This window comes from Canis aureus, chromosome 22 (assembly GCF_053574225.1).
Source record: "Canis aureus isolate CA01 chromosome 22, VMU_Caureus_v.1.0, whole genome shotgun sequence".
Classification (NCBI taxonomy): domain Eukaryota; kingdom Metazoa; phylum Chordata; class Mammalia; order Carnivora; family Canidae; genus Canis; species Canis aureus.
Genome location: NC_135632.1, coordinates 4,052,025 through 4,069,842, shown reverse-complemented (window position 1 = coordinate 4,069,842; position 17,818 = coordinate 4,052,025). Strand labels below are relative to the sequence as shown.

The 17,818-nt window shown below is 40.4% G+C and overlaps 2 protein-coding genes across 4 annotated transcripts in view; one reads left to right on the top strand and one right to left on the bottom strand.

Moving 5' to 3' along the window:
• The window catches only part of GPR149 (G protein-coupled receptor 149), a 65,349-nt gene extending 54,326 nt beyond the window's left edge, over positions 1–11,023 (bottom strand). The window contains exons 1-3 of the mRNA XM_077864644.1: positions 9,419–11,023; positions 8,291–8,483; positions 2,953–3,410 (exon numbers count right to left, since the gene is read on the bottom strand). Of these exons, the coding sequence (XP_077720770.1) occupies positions 2,953–3,410; positions 8,291–8,483; positions 9,419–10,381 (1,614 nt within the window). The 5' untranslated portion in view covers positions 10,382–11,023. The remainder of the gene's footprint in view (positions 1–2,952; positions 3,411–8,290; positions 8,484–9,418) is intronic.
• The window catches only part of LOC144293670 (uncharacterized), a 370,284-nt gene that overhangs the window by 68,132 nt on the left and 284,334 nt on the right, over positions 1–17,818 (top strand). The gene's annotated exons all lie outside the window — the stretch shown is intronic.

Genomic DNA, 17,818 nt, shown 5'->3' with positions numbered 1-17,818 from the left:
CAGGGAGCCCAACGTGGGACTCGATTCCAGGACCCCAGGATCACACCCTGGGCTGAAGCCAGCGCCAAACCACTGAGCCACCTGGGCTGTCCTGTAATGAACATTTTAATAGCAAACTTCTTGGGACTCTACCTACTAGGGATCCAAAAAGAAGTAATTGTATGGTTAAATTTAACACTGAATTTTAGTTTTACAAGCACTTCCCACTCTGATACATTTTAGTAGATCACAATTAAACCTGCTGAAGCCATTCTACTACTGCCATCTTCTTTACACCTTAACCTTACCTAATGCTTTCACTCCTTCCAGGATTTTCAACAAAATACAATGAGAATTCGTTTACTAACATAAACTCTAATAAAAAATTAAGCAACATGTATTGTCAAAAGAAAATAAGGATCAAAAAAAAAAAAAAGAAAATAAGGATCACTAAATAGATTTTAAATCAAACTTGCTTTTTTTAAGCCTAAGAACAAAGAACACACTATAAATTGTACAACAATTAAATACAAACTGATAGATTGAGCCTAAATATTTAAAGTACAGCCATGGGAAATCAAAAGAGATAGTATTTTTATAAACTTACTGCAGTGTCTACTGCAGTGTAATGTACCACTTTAAGATACATAGAGCAGAGAAGTTGGAGGAAAAGGATGATGACATGAAAGTGCTAAGTCACCGTCTACTCCCATGAAGTATCTGCTGGTGAAGAATAGGTGGCCGGTTAAAACCTGTCTTTGGTCATGGAAAAGTTATCAGAAGCTTTTAAGCCCTAAATGTATTTGGGTTACATGTTAGCCTTAAAGTCCAGAGGCAGTTTTGCCAAAGGCAAGTCATGTCAATAACATCAGCCTATAATTTAAGGATTTCTTACTGCTGCTTGAAAATTTATTATAGTATTTCATTTAATTTCAGTCCCCAAAATATAGATTTTTATCTTTCCTGAATTTTCTCTATTTTATCACCAATCATTTTTTTTATAACCACCATTTTAGGTCAGTTTTCTGAACTACTTGTTCTTTGCAGATGTTAAAATATTAATACTTCAGCAAATCGTTATAGTTGAAAGGTGTCGATTGATACTTGATCTGGTTTGATCAAAATTTAGTTCTTTCTATATATCATTTATTTTTTTTATTTATAGAGGTTTGTGGGTAAGTTGTATTTCATTATGCTCAAGGTACAGTATATTATTGTGTAAAGTGTCTGATCCTTTCACAAGTTTCTAGGGTAGTTAATTGATTATACTCTCCAAACTATAATCAATACTTTTAAATGAGGACTATATTTCTGATATTTTAATAATAATCTCCAATGTTTTAACAAAATACATTAAAAAATGGAGTCATTTAAAGTAATGTCGAGTGGGGAAAAAACCAAATCCCAGAAGATTAGGTACAGTATGATGCCATCTTTAGAAAGCTCAAAATAAGCAAAACTAAATAATATGCTGTGTTAGAAATGCATTCACTTGTGATAAAACAATAAAATAAAAAAGCATGAGCAAGATTCAGGATAACCGTAATCCCTAAGGGGTAAGCATGGGGATGGGATAGAGGAGTAGCACACCAAGGTAGTTGCAAGTTATTGGTGTGTGTACATCATGGACACACACACACAAAACATTTCATCATGAGTATTACTTAACAATTCTTAAGTGCAAGAAAACCAGGAGGTTTATATTATTCAGGAACAAATTGATAATGAGACTGTAAGGATTTTCCTCTTAGCTGGGGTACCATTTTGTTCTAAAAATACTGAGCATTGTGTCCAGTCAATAATACATTTTCATATTATCTTGTAATTTGTGGCAAATATTTAGTGATGTTTTTCTGAAATACCTAATCACTAAATTGTATGAATAATTATTTTTAATAATATATTTTGTATATTTTGTTTTATTGTCCAACTTACTTTTTAAACGATATTAAGAGTAGGACTAGTAGCTTTAATTATCACTGAGAATAAAGGAAATCTCAGAGTACTCTGCCCATATTCATACTTGGTGTTATATGGTCATATTTTGGTCAATAAATGTAGTATTCTTTGCACATATTTTTGGAATTATGACTTTGTTTTGACAAGTGGACTTTGATTTCAATTGAATCTGGCAGAAAACAGCTCATCTTTCTAGTAAATCAGTGGTGTGGGAAGCCAAAGCAATTTTAATTACCAGATATGAGATTTTGGAGTAAAGAACAATCTCATATCAATATTACACTACAGTTTCAATAAAATAAGAAGTATCTCTCATCATTCTAGGCAGGCTGAAACCTAGGAGAAAATGGGATGAAATTAAGGTGCAAATTCTTTTCAGTTTTATAAAACATAAAGCCATTCTTCTATCCTTAAAGGGATAGGACATTTAGCAGAGCTTGCAAGGGCTCACTTGGATATATTCTGGAACAGATCTTTATTTTTTTCCCCCTGTTGAATACTGGAGGGACTAGTTCTAGCAAGACTAATAGGCAAGCTATCTAGTATAGTTGCAGCAGGACTACCCTCCTCACCACTAGCTGTATAAATATTTTCCTTTATGGTAAAAAAGAAAACTTCCCTTGGGCACTTGTGAAATACTTTTTTTTGGGTGGAAGAGGGAAAAATAAAGCATGCAAGTTAACTAACTTGAAACAAGTTCTGAGAGGCTAGTCTGAATTTTGACAGATTACTTGAGGTTAAACTAGAAAGCTCTAACCTTCTCAAGAGCCTGGTTAGCTCTGCCAATCCCAAAATATACAGATTTTGACTGGAAATGTAGAACTTAAAAAATTTAAAAGTCCCTCCAAAGAATACCTTGAAATAAAATTTAATATTATGGAACTTAAAGCAAGTGAAATTAACCTTAGACTTGATTGAATGAAATAAACAACTGATCATTGTTTTTTTTTTTTTTCATGCCTATCGTATTTGGTCTCATTTTTAATTTGACAGAAAGAACAGCCTTTACTGTACCTGACGAGGAGTTCTTTCTGACTTACTCCTACACCATTCCCAGTCTGAAAGGTCTGGTTTCTGACTCTCCTCATGAGAAAGTCTTCTTTCTGGCCCTTCCAGAAAGGTGGTTTCTTCATAGTTAGCATCATGTCCCGTTTTTTCAGAAAGCAATGGATCAACGCTCTTCTCACCGTGGCAATCCTGCTCAGCCTCGGTCATGTCAGTATTGGTACATTTGTTGATCCCTTTTAGTATGGAGCTGTCCCGGGAGGGTGCAGTGCTGATTTCCACTTTTATGGCATTGAAGATGCTGTGAGTGTCTCTCTGAGAGTCTTTTGCAGTTTTGCATTCAGAATTCATGAGATTGTGATAGGATACAGAATTTTCATCATCATCATAGTAATCTTCATGTGCTATTTTATAAATCCCATAACTCCGTTGGAATGATAGATTGAATTCAAAGCCTCTCCTCTTGGCTACGTAAAAGCAAAAGGAAAGTCCCGTGGTTAGGAAGGTAGCTATAAACAATAATTGGGTGTACATAGTGAATAAGAATAAGAAAGTGCATCCAAACTGATTACTATGAATTTAAAAACTACCTTCATTTCCTGCCAATTATGCAAAGTAATTAAATCTTATAAATCCAAGGTGTCATCACTCTGGGCCTAAATTTTCTCACTTGCACAATGACGGGCTTAAAATATTTACAATTCCAAGAATGCTGCAGTTTTCAGAGAAGTTTTAATGAACAATAATTTAACCATAAATTAGGAAATTCTCACATATATTTAGTTTTAACTTTCTCAGTTTACCAATTATCTATATATTTCTTTATTTGGTGATAAAAGATATTGTTTATAAACTACTTTGTTGGAAATTGTTGAGGTCTTAATATTATATAAGTTATTCAGCTGACAATATCACCAACAGAAATGACTGTGTTAAATATTTTGATGTATGACACTTCCATTTATATGTTTATAAATGCATACATTAAAAATTAGAAAATGCCACAATATGGTTTTTAAACTTTTTAAAATAGCATATGTATTTCTGATACAAATAAATTTGTAATAAGTTGTAAAAAATAATGAATAGATTTATATTTTTGTGATCTAAAGCACTTTACAGCATGTCTCTAAACCTGATTAATACAAGGTGAATTTAGCAGGAGTGCATAAAACTCTTTATGGTTTAAACCAAGCGAAATGTAATGCTATTCTAGTAAAGTACTACTAGTTAGTAGATATGGTACAAATTCTTAGTAGAATAACAAGTGAGAATGTGACAGAAAATGACACAATTTTTATGTGTGAATGTAATAAAATATTGGATAATTTTATGTATTAAGGTGGTAGACAAAATGCAATTTAATGTTTTGGTTTTCATCTTTCAAAATATGGCTCATTTCAAAGTATTTTTCTTCTTAGATAGCTGTCATATACCAGACATTTAGCTATCCTTGGTGGAAAAATCTATGAAAAACTATAAAATTCTATGGGAACAACAGAAAAAATTTGATTCATTTTACAATATATCCTAGTGCCATTCACATGCTGATTCTATTACTAAAATTTTCCCACTACTGAAGATTTACAAAGCAATTCCACTAAGTGATAATAGAACTTAGAGGTAGCATTCATTATTTGAGTGTTTAAAACATTCATTGTTTGAGCCACAACACAAACAAGAATTTCTGTCCAAAGAAAATGGAAAAGTAGAAACATAGTTAATATTTTAAAATATACTTTTATGTATAGTTCTACTTACTTTTTTTTCTACTAATATGTCCAGTAAAATTAAATTGGGATTTTTAACTTACTTCAACAGTGTGAAAGTTGAAGGAACTAAAAGGATGTATTAATTATGGATGGGTTTCCCTTTTCTCTAAAAAAGATACAAAGTGGCAAATCGTCAATTCAAAGACAGTAGGCAAACAAAAACACATAAATCCCACCTTTAACATATAACAATAAAATTGATGTTTCCAACTATGTACCTTATTAGCTGTATGTTATAATTATGAAATATGTAAAGCAAAAGTGAGTAATGTTTTCGAAGTAGTGTGCATACTGTCAATGGGGAATCTCCATGTCATGAAGTGGAAGAGGTAGTTTGAGTTAGGCTCTGAGGGGGGAGCGCAATTATGACGCACACCATGCAGAAGCAGGAAACTCCAGGGCTAAGTTATGCACATGGGTCTTGTCGTTTAATGGGCAACAACCCTACATAAGAAAAGGCTTATTGATTCTGTTTTACGGTTGAGAAAACTGAGGCTGGTAGAAGAAACCTACTTAAGATTACTTAACTGGTAAAGGGTTTTGAATTTAAAAGCCAACTGATTCTAGAATTGGAGTTACCAACCTGTATGTGAAATTGTTTTACTGCTAATTAGACGCATGGGAGAACTAAAGGTAAATTTCTGACTAAGGTAATTAATGGAGATAATAGGTCATAACAGTGTAACAGTTGACAATGTTTGACTAATAACTTACCAGAAACTTAAGGACTGTCAGAACACAATCAGGATCTTTTGAAGTCTATACTATACTATACTTTTAAAAAAAATGTAATCTTGTATTTGTTCTGAAGGCTAAACCCTGGACCAAACATGAATCAGCTTTAGTCTTTTGCTTTTAACCATATCTTGCTAATTGCATTTTTAGACATAAGTAATTATATCAGCTTACAAAAATAAATAATTCTTCAGAATGATACCTAGCAGACACTTTGATTTTGTTTAAAATAAAATAAAGACTGAATACCTGTTTAACTGTTTAATTAAAAAAGGAAACAGCATTTCATGTAAACAAAATGATTGTGAAAGCCACATCTATCCCATATGTCTTCCACCTGAGACCTCTGTGTTAAAATCATTTTTTTAACACCTTTGTTTTGAGACATTAGTAATACAGGCTTATGTTAGAAACAGGAGAGAATTATTAATCTGCAAAGTATTTCCCATTACTGACATGCATTTTCTTTTGATTGCATGTCTCTCCATTTCCATTCACTAAAGCTGAAATGTAGAATTATATTTACATCTGCAAAATGAACCTATAGCAGATATTAATTAGGAAGCTTCCTTGCTTCTGGAGTTCACTGACAAAGAATGTAAAAGGGGGAATCTTAGTTTGTTAAGGAGAAAGAGCTGAAATGTAAAACTGGAGCCATATTCCCAAAGAATCAAGGCATTTGGTTAGGCACTTGCCTATTTGAGGATGATCATTTTTGGGATTTTGCAATTTTGTTCTCGTGTCATCCTAGCAATAGGAAAATATATGATGGGTTCTCAGACAATGAAAACATATCATTCTTGTTCTCAGAATTTCCCTGTGGGGAGACCTGGGATCATAAAAGAGAATGGAACCATTTGGACCACAGGCATTTTAGAGTAATGTTTCTCACAATGTTCGATTCTTAAAGCTATGTGTCTTTGTATAAACCTACACGTTTCAGGGAATTTATTCCTTGAAATTTTAAACAGAAATAAGAGGGATGGTAAATTTGGAGGAAGATATTATTTTGCTCTTGAAAAGGCATGGTTTTATTTTCAAACATCGTATATTAATGTAATGATTGATTGTTCCAGCCTGCCGTAGGCTCTTCTGTCTTGTGCAGTACAAGATTGAATTACTTCCTAGGCCATTTGCGGTGATAGGTCTCTTGCGTTGTTTTGTTTTCAGCTCTGATATAGGTGTCCCTTACTTCTTAAAATGACTCCCTATGTCACTTCCCTAAGACTTTTCATTTTCTCTGACATTGGACTTTCATCGTCTCTCTCACAACTTTAAATACTATAAGACAATGCTGGTTCACTAATGTAGTAGTCAAATGTTAACATTTGATAGAATGTTAGAACTTCCAGGCTTGTAAATGATTTTTATGTATGTTCGATGGGGCTCAATGGGATTTATTACTAATTTTCTGTGTCACTGTTGCTCCAGATATTAATCTCCAGAATCACATACTTGTTATATAAGTTCCATAGTTATTTTATTTTAAAGACCTAGATGAATTTGGCAACTATTAATAAAAAAAAAAAAGCTTTACAGTGTCCTTAAAACTAAAGAAATCTTCTGGTCACTTGAAAAGTTATCTAGACATATTACATTTTAAATGTAACCAATACATGGAAAATGACCAGTTCATGATTAATTGATGTTTATAAAATAACCCTGTTGTAGAATTGATTGCAGAATATACTTTAATATTCTCCACTTTCTGTATCTCTGAAATAGTCTGAGATGAACTATTTTGTTTTCCTTTCTTTTCTCTCTGTTAAAGAGTGATATATTTGCTTATTCTGACCAAAGGATAATAAATGGAACAGTAATTCAGCAAACATTCATGCATTTTTAGGTTTATTAAATGGTAGACCATCCTATCTTTTGTCTGGAATGACAAACGAATATCCTTTTTCTTCCTGGCACAGTCAAAATAAAGGGTCATTCCTCAACTGTTCCTGCCTCAGTATGAGAACATCACACTCTAGAGAGTTTCATAATTGACCCCACTCCCATTCTACGTATACTCTTTAGAACATAATTTTTGTTGTTGTTTTTGTTTGTTTGTAATTAGCATGGCTATATTCATACATGAACATACATAGACAAATCTGTCACATTTTCCCTTCTTGAAACTGAGAATTTTTTTGTGTTTTCTGAAAGCAGAGCCATACACTTACAAAAGTTACTTTCTTTTTGTCTTTTTTTTTTTCCTTCAGATTTTAAGTAATCTCTCTACCCCCCATGTGGGGCTCATATTCAAGATCCTGAGATCAAGAGTCATGTGCTCTACCAACTGGGCCAGCCAGATGCCCTTTAAAATTTTTGAACTGTTTTGAGGCACTCTCCTTTGAAAACTTTCTAAAAACCCTGGAAGAATACGAGAAGGAAAAGAATAAAAATTCTGTACCATTAAAAAATAATAATGGGCTGTCAGATAATGTGTTTTTAACACCTCAAAGAGTTAATCTCTTTTCAGATGCAGGCTTCTCATATGTAGACTTGGGAAAGGAATCTATTTTCTTCTCTGGGCTAAGAACTAAGGTGGATGGATATGACTCCTAAGGGCCTTGTTGACTTCATGCTGTGCTGAATAAATTCTTTCTTTTCTTCCCCCAAAATAATTATTCGATGTCCTAGCACTTTACAGAGTTGTTTTAAACCTGCCTCCTTTAAAACTTATCTCCGCACTGTGCTAAGAATTGTTTCACATTATAATTTCTTGACTTTACCATTTCCATCTGTCCTTGGATTCGTCATTCACTACTCAGACAACTTCTCAACAGCCCACTTTTCTGTGTTTGACTGTATGCTTATTGCTCCCAACCTCCACACTGTCAAGGACTTACTTTTTTCCCCATCCGATGCCACTGTATAGGCGTCCTGCTTACAGTTGATGATGCAGCCACAGGGCAAGTGGGTCCAGCGTTTGGACAAGACAAACACTGGGGTTACAGTGGTGGCCAGCAGGGTTAGTAGAAAGCTGAGCGTCTCGAAGGGAGGGCTCTGAAACCCCAGCACGTGCTGAACCATCATGTGAATCTGCAAAGGCAAAGAGCTTCAGACCTATCCCAGGATAAAATTTTCCACTTTGCCAAGTCTTTCCCCCAAGCATGCTGCCCCAGCCCTCTTCTCCAGGCTCCCTTCCTGCTTGAGAGCCAGAAGCTCTGTTTTGGTGGTGGACCACTGGGATCCCTTGGGATGAGGCCGGATGATTTAGACCACAGGATGGTTTCTGCCCTCTGGGTGCCAGGTCTGTGCCCCCTGCTGCCTCAGGTCTCTTCAGGGAAGCACACTTTACAATGCTGGGGACACTACGAGGAAAAGAGGCAGACGAACTGGACACCTGCACCCGGTCCTCCAGATGGCCTTTGTCACATCCCTGGGCCCTCACCTCCCCCCTCCCCGTCCCCAGCCTGCTTGTCACAGCAGGGCGCCACCTCCCCACACCAATACTGGGCTCCCTCCTGAAGGCTTGAACAGAAACCCCTGTTTGGTCCCTGTCTTCTGTTTCTACTTCAGATCACGCCTCTCCAATCTCTCCCCCTTGCTGAGGATGGGCGGCGTCCTTACTCGGCAGGAATGGAGTGGAGAAAAAGGCAGGACCGGGGTGGGTGGGGAACGACTTTTACTACCTCCCTTCTTTTCTGAATATTCCCAGCTATTGCCAGAAGAGAGGAGAACACCCCCGGCCACCACCGGGATGGATGGGGGGGAAGACTGTGTCCCGCGCCCCGAAGCGCTCCCTGCCTCCCCCCACCACCACCACCACCACGACCCCTCCCCAGTTTGGAAGCGAGAAGCCTTAGGCGCAAGGAGGAGCTGCCTTCCTGCAGGTGCGTCTCCAAGGGCGAGCGAGCGAGCCGCAGGTGCAAGCGGACGGGGCTGCGCGCCTCGTGGGCCTCCCGCGTCCCGGGCCCGGCCCGACCCGCTGCCCCGGCGCACGCCCCCGCGCGCCGCAGCGGCTGCACCTTTACCATCATGGGCAGCCAGAGGAGGGCTTTGGTCAGCGCTAGGATCAGGGAGAAGCGCTTCTGCGCCACGCTCGCGGGGAAGCTCCCGGCGCCGCAGGGGGCCCCCCGGCTCGCGCGCCCGCAGGCTCCGGGCAGCGGCCCCCGCCCCGGCCGTGCCCCCGGCGCCGCGTGGGGGCCCTGGGAGCGCGCCCCGGGGCGCCGCGGCGCCGAGCCCGCAGCATCCTCGGCGCACCGGCCCGGAGGGGTCCCGGGCGTGGAGGCTCCGCGGGAGATGTGCTGGTAGCTGGCGTGCAGCCGGGGCGGCTCCTCCGAGCACAGCAGCTGGTGGGTGAGCGGCACCGAGAGGCCGGCGAGCAGTGCGAAGGCCGAAGTGTACACGACGAAGAGCAGCAGCACGTAGGAGCTGGAGCAGTCGGCCCCGCAGCCCCAGGGCGTGCGCACGAAGGCGCCCCAGCCGCACAGCGGGAGCGCGGACAGCCCCAGGCTGGCGGCCCACACCGTCAGCACCACGGCCAGCACCTGGCCGCACCTGCGGGAGGCCGCCCCGCCCCCCGCCGCCCCGTGCACCGAGTAGAAGTTGTAGGACACCAGGAGCGTCGCCTTCAAGTTGCTCGAGAGGCCCTGGCACAGGTACAGCAGGGCGGAGGTGGCACACAGAGGCCGAGAGTACGCAGGGACCTCGCTCGGCCACTGCAAGACCATGAAGATGGTCACCGACAGGACGCCCAGGAGGTCGTCCCCGGACCAGGAAGCCACGAGCATGGACACGACCGTCCGGGTCTGCATCCTCAGCAGGGACACCAGCGAGTAGATGCTGCCCGCCAGGGCCGCGAGAGTCATTAGGCATGTCAGGCAGAAGAGATAGATATTCAGAGTCCCTGGCAGACTTAAAAGGTCCGTCGAATCACCACCTCCTTTCCACAGGCTAGAGTCGTTTGCTGACAAGTTACTGGAAGATCCAGACATTGTCTTGGGCTAATAGTCAATCCCCCCTTTCAGCGGGTCTGTGACTATTGTCAGAAGAAGGCATGATTGTCCGTTGCAAATCAGATCTCATTCTCCCCTACCAAGTTCCCCTCTAGATGTTGCCCCGTCAGTCCAGCAGAAAATGATCACGCGTGTCTCCTTTAGATCAGACTCAACCCGTATTTAAAAAACTGAGTTCCGTGTAAAGCATTCAGCAAGAAACTTTTCGACACTCCGATTAAAAACAAGCAAGCCAGAAACTTGCTCCCGAAACCATTAAGTTTCTGGCATAAAAGGAAAAAACACAAAAACAAAACAAAAAACAACAACAAAAAAAAAACCTCCTCGGGTAGACTGAAAAACAATGATGTCTGGCTCCTTTTGTGTCCTTCTTATGGAGCAAAGCAGCTTGTAGCTTGAGGTAATCAAACTCTATTCACTTTTTTAAGAGCAGGAAGGCGATGCATTTGGTTCCAGAGCTGGATTCAAAGGCTGGGAGATTATCAGGTAGGTTTCAGCTTTGCAGGTTCAGAGAGAGACACGTGCAAAAAGGAGAGAGACAGAGAGAGAGAGAGAGAGACTGAGACTGAGACTGAGCACAGCTCCCCGTCGAACCGCTGTGTTCTTCAATCAGCCTGTGATCCTCGGAGCTGCAGGAAGGAGGAGTCAACTCCAAGCAGGAGAGAAGCAGGAACAAAAGGGAGGGGAGTTCAGTGTATGAGCAAAATGATGTACATCTTCTCAGCCTGCCTCATGCAAGGCAAGAAACAATGTCCTTGCTGAGCCTTCCTTTGTGGTTTTGACATATAAAACTAGCCCAGATACTTGCTCAGACTTGATGTGAATGACAAATACCATCTTTGAGAGGTCCAAGCTACTACGCTAAGAGATTTTCATTTTATTCTTATCTAGACCTCTCTGATTCATAATGCTTCAGAGGAAGAATAGCCTCAGAGCCAGTTTTAAAAGAATAGAATGTACCAGCTTTTTTTTTAAAAAAAAAATATATATTATACTTAATGTCACAGTGGTCTTCATTACACTAAAGGAATTTTTGCAGAATCTTCGGGCAGAGCCATCCATACTAGCTTCAGGCATGTAACTATTTTCTATCAATGTCGTCCGGTAAGCAAGCTGCCATTTGAATAACTCATGTTTTCTAGCTGATAAAGTCCGATGACTGTATGTAGGGTGTAAAGGGCGATGACCCCACAAAAGCATTTTTGACCAGAGTATTTGCAGTGGGGCATACAGTAACTGCATCTCTGACCTCACCAAAAACTTGTCAGCTTTGCAAGATGAGTGACTTAGCAAAGAAGTTGCAGCAACAGTGGTTCTGTTAGCGGAGTCAGGTATTTGAGCCCGACCACTGAAAGGAGGCCAGACCCAAAACCAAAGGCAGAGGAGAGGCTTAATTGGGGCCACAGCTTCAGCTGAAGGGTGACACACCATCAATCTAGCCTCCCCGAGGTCCTAGAGAGGCCCTCATATAGAAAGTCCCCTCTCAAGTAGTGTCCCCAACCAATATACTAAGGAGGGAAAGGAAGAAAAATAAGGGCCTCCTCCCGATTGGTTGGAGCAGACTCATCCCGATTGGTTGATACTGGCAGGCAACTCAGACAGCTAGTCAGTGTTTTTTGGAGCCTGGGGCGGGGAGGGAGGCTCTGTTTTTAAATCTGGCTTGGATGCGGATCCACATCCCAGTTTTGCTCTCTAAGAGAAACAGTTTAACAACAATAGCCAACAGAAAGCGCCCCAAGTGCATAATGCTTTTCCCTTAGGGCTTGATCCCCAACTGTCTCAGTTCAGGTCAGGGATCTCCCTGAACGCTTTAGGGTAGCATTCCTCCTTGGCTGGCCTGGAGAGCTGAGGGTTCCCCACTCCTCACTCACCCCCACCCTCCCTGTACAGAGCTGGGGTCCGAAGGAAAGCAGGGAAGGAGAAGCTGATATGGTAATGACCTAAGTGGATGGACGTGGTGATAGAACTCTGATCATTCCTTTTATTTTAGAGGTAACTGGAGCTATGAATTAAACCTGAATCTGCTCATGTGGGAAGTGACGGTGTTCGCCGTTGCCCCCCAGACCCTCAGTAAACACAGTAGGCACTTTGCTTACCTTCACATGTTGTTTTATGTCCCCTTCTCTCGGCAAACAGAAACAAAACCCGCCTGTTGCAGCTAGCTGAGCACTCCAGTCCTCCCTACTGATATGTTATAGGCCCTGCAGTGCAGGTCTTGCAGTTAGAAGAGTCTGGGGATAACTTCATGTTAAAATAACGTGGCTTCAGAAAGCACAAAATGATAAGCAGGACTTTTCTTTTTAAAATCCTTTTCAAAGTTCTGCATATGCTCTTCTGTGTCTTTTTCTGAGACCTATTCCTCCCTCCTGTCAGCAAAAATACTACTTTCTTTTTTTTTAAAGATTTTATTATTTATTCATGATAATACACAGAGAGGAGACAGAGAGAAAGAGGCAGAGGCACAGGCAGAGGGAGAAGCAGGCTCCATGCAGGGAGTCCGACGTGGGACTCGATCCCAGGGTCTCCAGGGTCACGCCCTGGGATGAAGGCAGGCACTAAACCGCTGAGCCACCCGGGCTGCCCAAAATACTACTTTTCAGTGTGGCATTTAATCTTGGATTTTCTGTTGAGTTGGACAATAAGTATGACCATTAAAATACAAAGAGTAGAAATTGACAATAGCTGTTGCAGTACCGTTTGAGGCCTGGAGACATTTCCTCTATCATTACCATCAGTTTGGGGTTTTCCATTCAATACAAATTTGAAAAAGAGGCACCTAACCACCCTGTCGCCCTGGTCTCTAGAATATGACAGAAGAGGCAAGAATGTTAGCACACCCGCAAAGGTTGGAGGTAGAATGGCAGCCAGTATGGAGCTAGGAACGATAGCTGAATGTGGACCTCACACCCTGCCGTTGCTGGCTGTGTAATCTGGGGCAAAAATCACTATACCTCCTCTCCTGTTTCCATGTCTGTTTCCACATCTATAAAATAAGGGAGCTCGACTGAAGTATCTTTAGGTCCTTTCAAGTTCTAAAATTAGATGATACAATTTTAAAGCCAGGTTAACTTTATCTCAATTTTCTTTTCTACCTACTTCACAATAATCAATATTGTCATAAAATAAAAGGAGGAAGCCTAAAGACCTGATGCTTGGATTCGCCATCCCTGCCCTTGCCATCGTGGAATGGAGGCCCTTACTAATATGAAGATGGTGTAAGAGTCAGGCAGCCTGGAATGTTGGGCAGACTGGAGGACTGGAGGACTGTGGCTGCCCTGGAGAGCCGAGGGAACCAGTATAGGCCTTGTATGAGTGCGAAGTAAAATTTATTGTGTGAGTCAGCTGATTTGGGGTATTGATTTTTTACTAGGATATAATGCCTCATCCTAATATGGTTAGGTATACTCTTGCCCCCACACAGTTAGGAAGTGGTGGAGTCGGATTTAAAAATCATAATCTGGCTTTGCATTCTGACCCACTACAGACATACATTTTTGAATTAGCCCCTCTTAGCATCTCATGCTTGTGAATACTTCCAATGGATATTATTATCATAGACTTGTTTCTCAGAAAGAACGTTTGAAGTGTTTCATTTTTCAGAATGTTGATTTATTAACAACATTCTACCAAGCTTTATGTTTTATAATATATATTATAAATGCATATATTATATACATGCATTTCTTGAACCTTGTAAGCCCTCCCCTTAGTCATGATCTCATGTTCTTTACAATATCCTCTGGAGTTTAAAAAAAAAATTAAAAACTCACTCAATACTTTTCAAATAGCCAGTATAACTTTTAGTAGGCCGAAAAGAAAGTTCTAAGAGGTTCCTTTGTGCCTTAAAAAATTTACTCCGTTCCTATGAGTAAACCTCCTTCCCCTGCCTCACTTACAATAAAGCCTTAGTCTTCAATTATTTAAAATTCTGTCTTCAGGGCATCTGGGTTGCTCAGTGGTTAAGCATCTGCCATCAGCTCAGGGTGTGATCCTGGGGTCCTGGGATCGAGTCCTGCATTGGGCTCCCTGCATAGAGGTTTAGGTACTTACAGCAAGTATCCAGATTAATTAATTAATCAATTAAGCATTGGACTCTTGGTTTTGGCTCAGGTCATGATCTTATGGATCATGAGATGGAGCAGGGACGTCTCCCTCACCACCCCCTACCCCCACCCCAGCTCTGCCTTGGGCCCTGCATTCAGCCGAGGAGTCTGCTTGAGATTCCTTCCCTCTGCCCCTCCCCCCACTCACTCTTGTACTCTCTCTCTCTAAAATAAATAAAGCTTTAAAAATATATACAAATAATATTTGACTACTCTACACGTGGTAACTATAAACCTTCATTCATTCGCTCCACATCTATTTGATGTCTAAAGGTCAGTGTGCATTATGTTTTCTGCCCTTGTGAAGCTTATGATCCAGTCATTTTTCATACTATCTTCTTCCTTAGATTGCCTTCTGCTTAACCTTTCATTCTGAGAGATTCAATACAATAAATATTTAATGGCTAGGATTAGAATGTGCTTCTGTACAACAAACTGAACAAGCCTTAAATTAGTAATGCAGGAAGTAATGCAGGGGAACCCCTGTACCTCGTTACCCTGTAGTCGATTTGAGCTGCATGGTCTCAATTTCAAATGTTGAAATTGTTCCAACATTTCGGTATCTCAAGGATAGAATAATATCCTGAGCTAAGTACTATCACTATGAGTGATATACAAAAGAATTCTGATATTAACTTTTAGTTTTTTTTCAATAGGGAGTAGATGAAAATGTATAAGCAGCCATGAGGTTAGTTCTTGGTTCTGGTCTGGTCCGGATTTCTTTTCATCTTGAATTAGTTACTGTTATTCTGATCCTCAATTTTTATGTGAACACCCCTCCCCTTCCCCTGCCACCATTACTCCTGTTCCACACTAGTGTGTGCTGGGACATTGCTTCCTTATTCCTTATTAGACTTTCTTAGTATTTTCAGAAACTTTTCACTCTCTGTATCTATAAATGCTCAAGGTTTTCTTTAAGTACCTAAACTTCATTGACCGTGTTCTCAAAAATGGTTGCTCTTTACAGTCCTTCGTGAAATGAATGCCACTCATTTCCTTAGGAATGACTCCTCTGTGCTCAGTACTGTGGCTTTGCTTTCTCACCTGAGCACTCTGCCCTGTAGGAGCATCATTGTCTTGCCTTGAGATGATATCTGTGGCACGGTAATGGGAAATATATTTTATCTTGTATTTCTTGGCAGGAAGGGTATTTTCCTTACTGATGTCTCAGGTTACTTCATTAAGTAAAGAGAATGATTTTGAAAGATTTCTTGGTTTATTTTAAAGGTTGGCAAGCTAGAGTCTGCCTTTATAAGTAAAGTTTTAAGGGACTATAACAACACCCATTCATTTAAGTCTTCCTGTGCTTACTTTTAAGCTACAACAACAGAGTTGAGCCCTGAGTAATTGTGACAGAGACTGTGCAGTCCATAAAGTCCACTGTGCAGAAATACGTATATCTGGCCTTTTACAGAAAAAAATTGTCAATACTTGGTTTATATAAAAGAGCATTTTAATGCAAACTAATCTCAAATTGGTAAAATGTTTAGTTCATTTGTGAGAGCATATCCATATCTTGTGTATTCTAATATACATAATATATACGATATTATATAATAAATTATATATTTATATGTAATTAGTAATAATAATAACAATGGCTAACATTTATATAGTTCTTAAATGTGCTGGACATTCTTCAGAGTTATTTACACGTATTAATCAATTTCACAATTCTCTGATGTATTAGTTTTAGCACCATTTTCCAGACATAGGAACTGATTCATAGAGAATAAATAACCCACCTGAAGTCACACTGCTGGTAAGCGAAAGGGTTAGTTTTTGAACGCTGGTAAACCAGAGACAGAACCCTGACTTACAGAGGCAGGACTGTAGGTGCTTTATTTTTCTGCCTTATTCTCTAGATTTCTTCCTTCAACAAACATCCTGTGAGCTCCAATAAATCAGAAGGATTGCTGGGAAGAGAACATCCTGAGGCAACATTTCTGAGGTCCTAACTCAGTAAATAGAATAATGCAGATGGCCTCCTGTTGTTTCTTTTCATTTAGTATCATTGAGCTCCAAGGGTTTTAAAGAAATTATTTCAGTAACTCTTACTTCCCAAAGGAGTAGTGAAGTTTTATCCAAACTCTACAACTGAGGAGTCAGAGCATGCAAGCAAAATCACGTATTCAAGATGTTACTCTATAATTCAGTGACTGAAATAAAAATCGACCTTCTTTCTTTTCCTCATCTGTCATTTTCGAAAAGACAGAGGTGTCTCTGGGCTGTTTCTGGGTGTAATCGAATGGAAAGTTTATTTATGAAGGACATATAAAATCTTGAATGAAAGACAGTCATGATATGAGCTTAAAAATAATAATCCTACAGAGGTGAAAAGTGGTATCGATTCCCTGGTCACTGTGGTTGAGAAGCTGGAATCCAACAACCTGGATGTGATTTCTAACTCTCATCAGGCTTGTTTTGAATCTTTCAACAAGCCACTTAATCTTGTCTCTGGCTCAGCTCCTCTATCTTCATAGACAGAATATAATACTTATCCTGAAGAACTTTAAAGGTTCAGATGAAAAGCATCATAAGAGCTTAGAATAAATAATGATGAGTCTCTGGTATGCTTATCTTCATAACTGACAGTTACCTTCAAAACATCACCAGCTCTGGGCTCTCTGGTAGATGACAATGAAGGGGAAACAGTTGTGATGAGGCATTTACCTCCTTCCTTTCCTTCCATATCCAATACATGGTCAGAACCAACAGACACTCTGTATGTTATACCATTTCCCATTTGATGCTCAAATTAAAATGTGCAATGAAGAGACGCCTGGGTGGCTCAGTGGTTGAGCGTCTGTCTTTGGCTCAGGTCATGATCCCGGGATCCTGCGATCGAGTCCCACATCAGGTTCCCATCAAGAAGCCTGCTTCTCCCTCTGCCTGTGTCTTTGCCTCTCTCTGTGTCTCTCATGATTAAATAAATAAAATCTTAAAAAAAAAAAGAAATAAAATAAAATGTGCAAAGAAAAGAGGGTAGAGGGCTGCCCGGTGGCTCAGTGGTTTAGTGCCACCTTTAGCCCAGGGCCTGATCCTGGAGACCCGGGATTGAGTCCCACGTCAGGCTCCCTGCATGGAGCCTGCTTCTCCTTCTGCCTGTGTCTGTGCCTCTCTCTCCCTCTCTCCCTCTCTCTCTGTGCGTCTCTCATGAATAAATAAATAAAATATTTAAAAAAAGAAAAAAGAAAAGAGGGAAGAAAAAAGGAGTGTGTGTGTGAGGGAGTGGGGTGGGGATTATAGTAGACCTGAGGTATCTAGGCTGATACATTGGGGTCCTGGTGATGGCAGGTATTGGGGTTGGAGG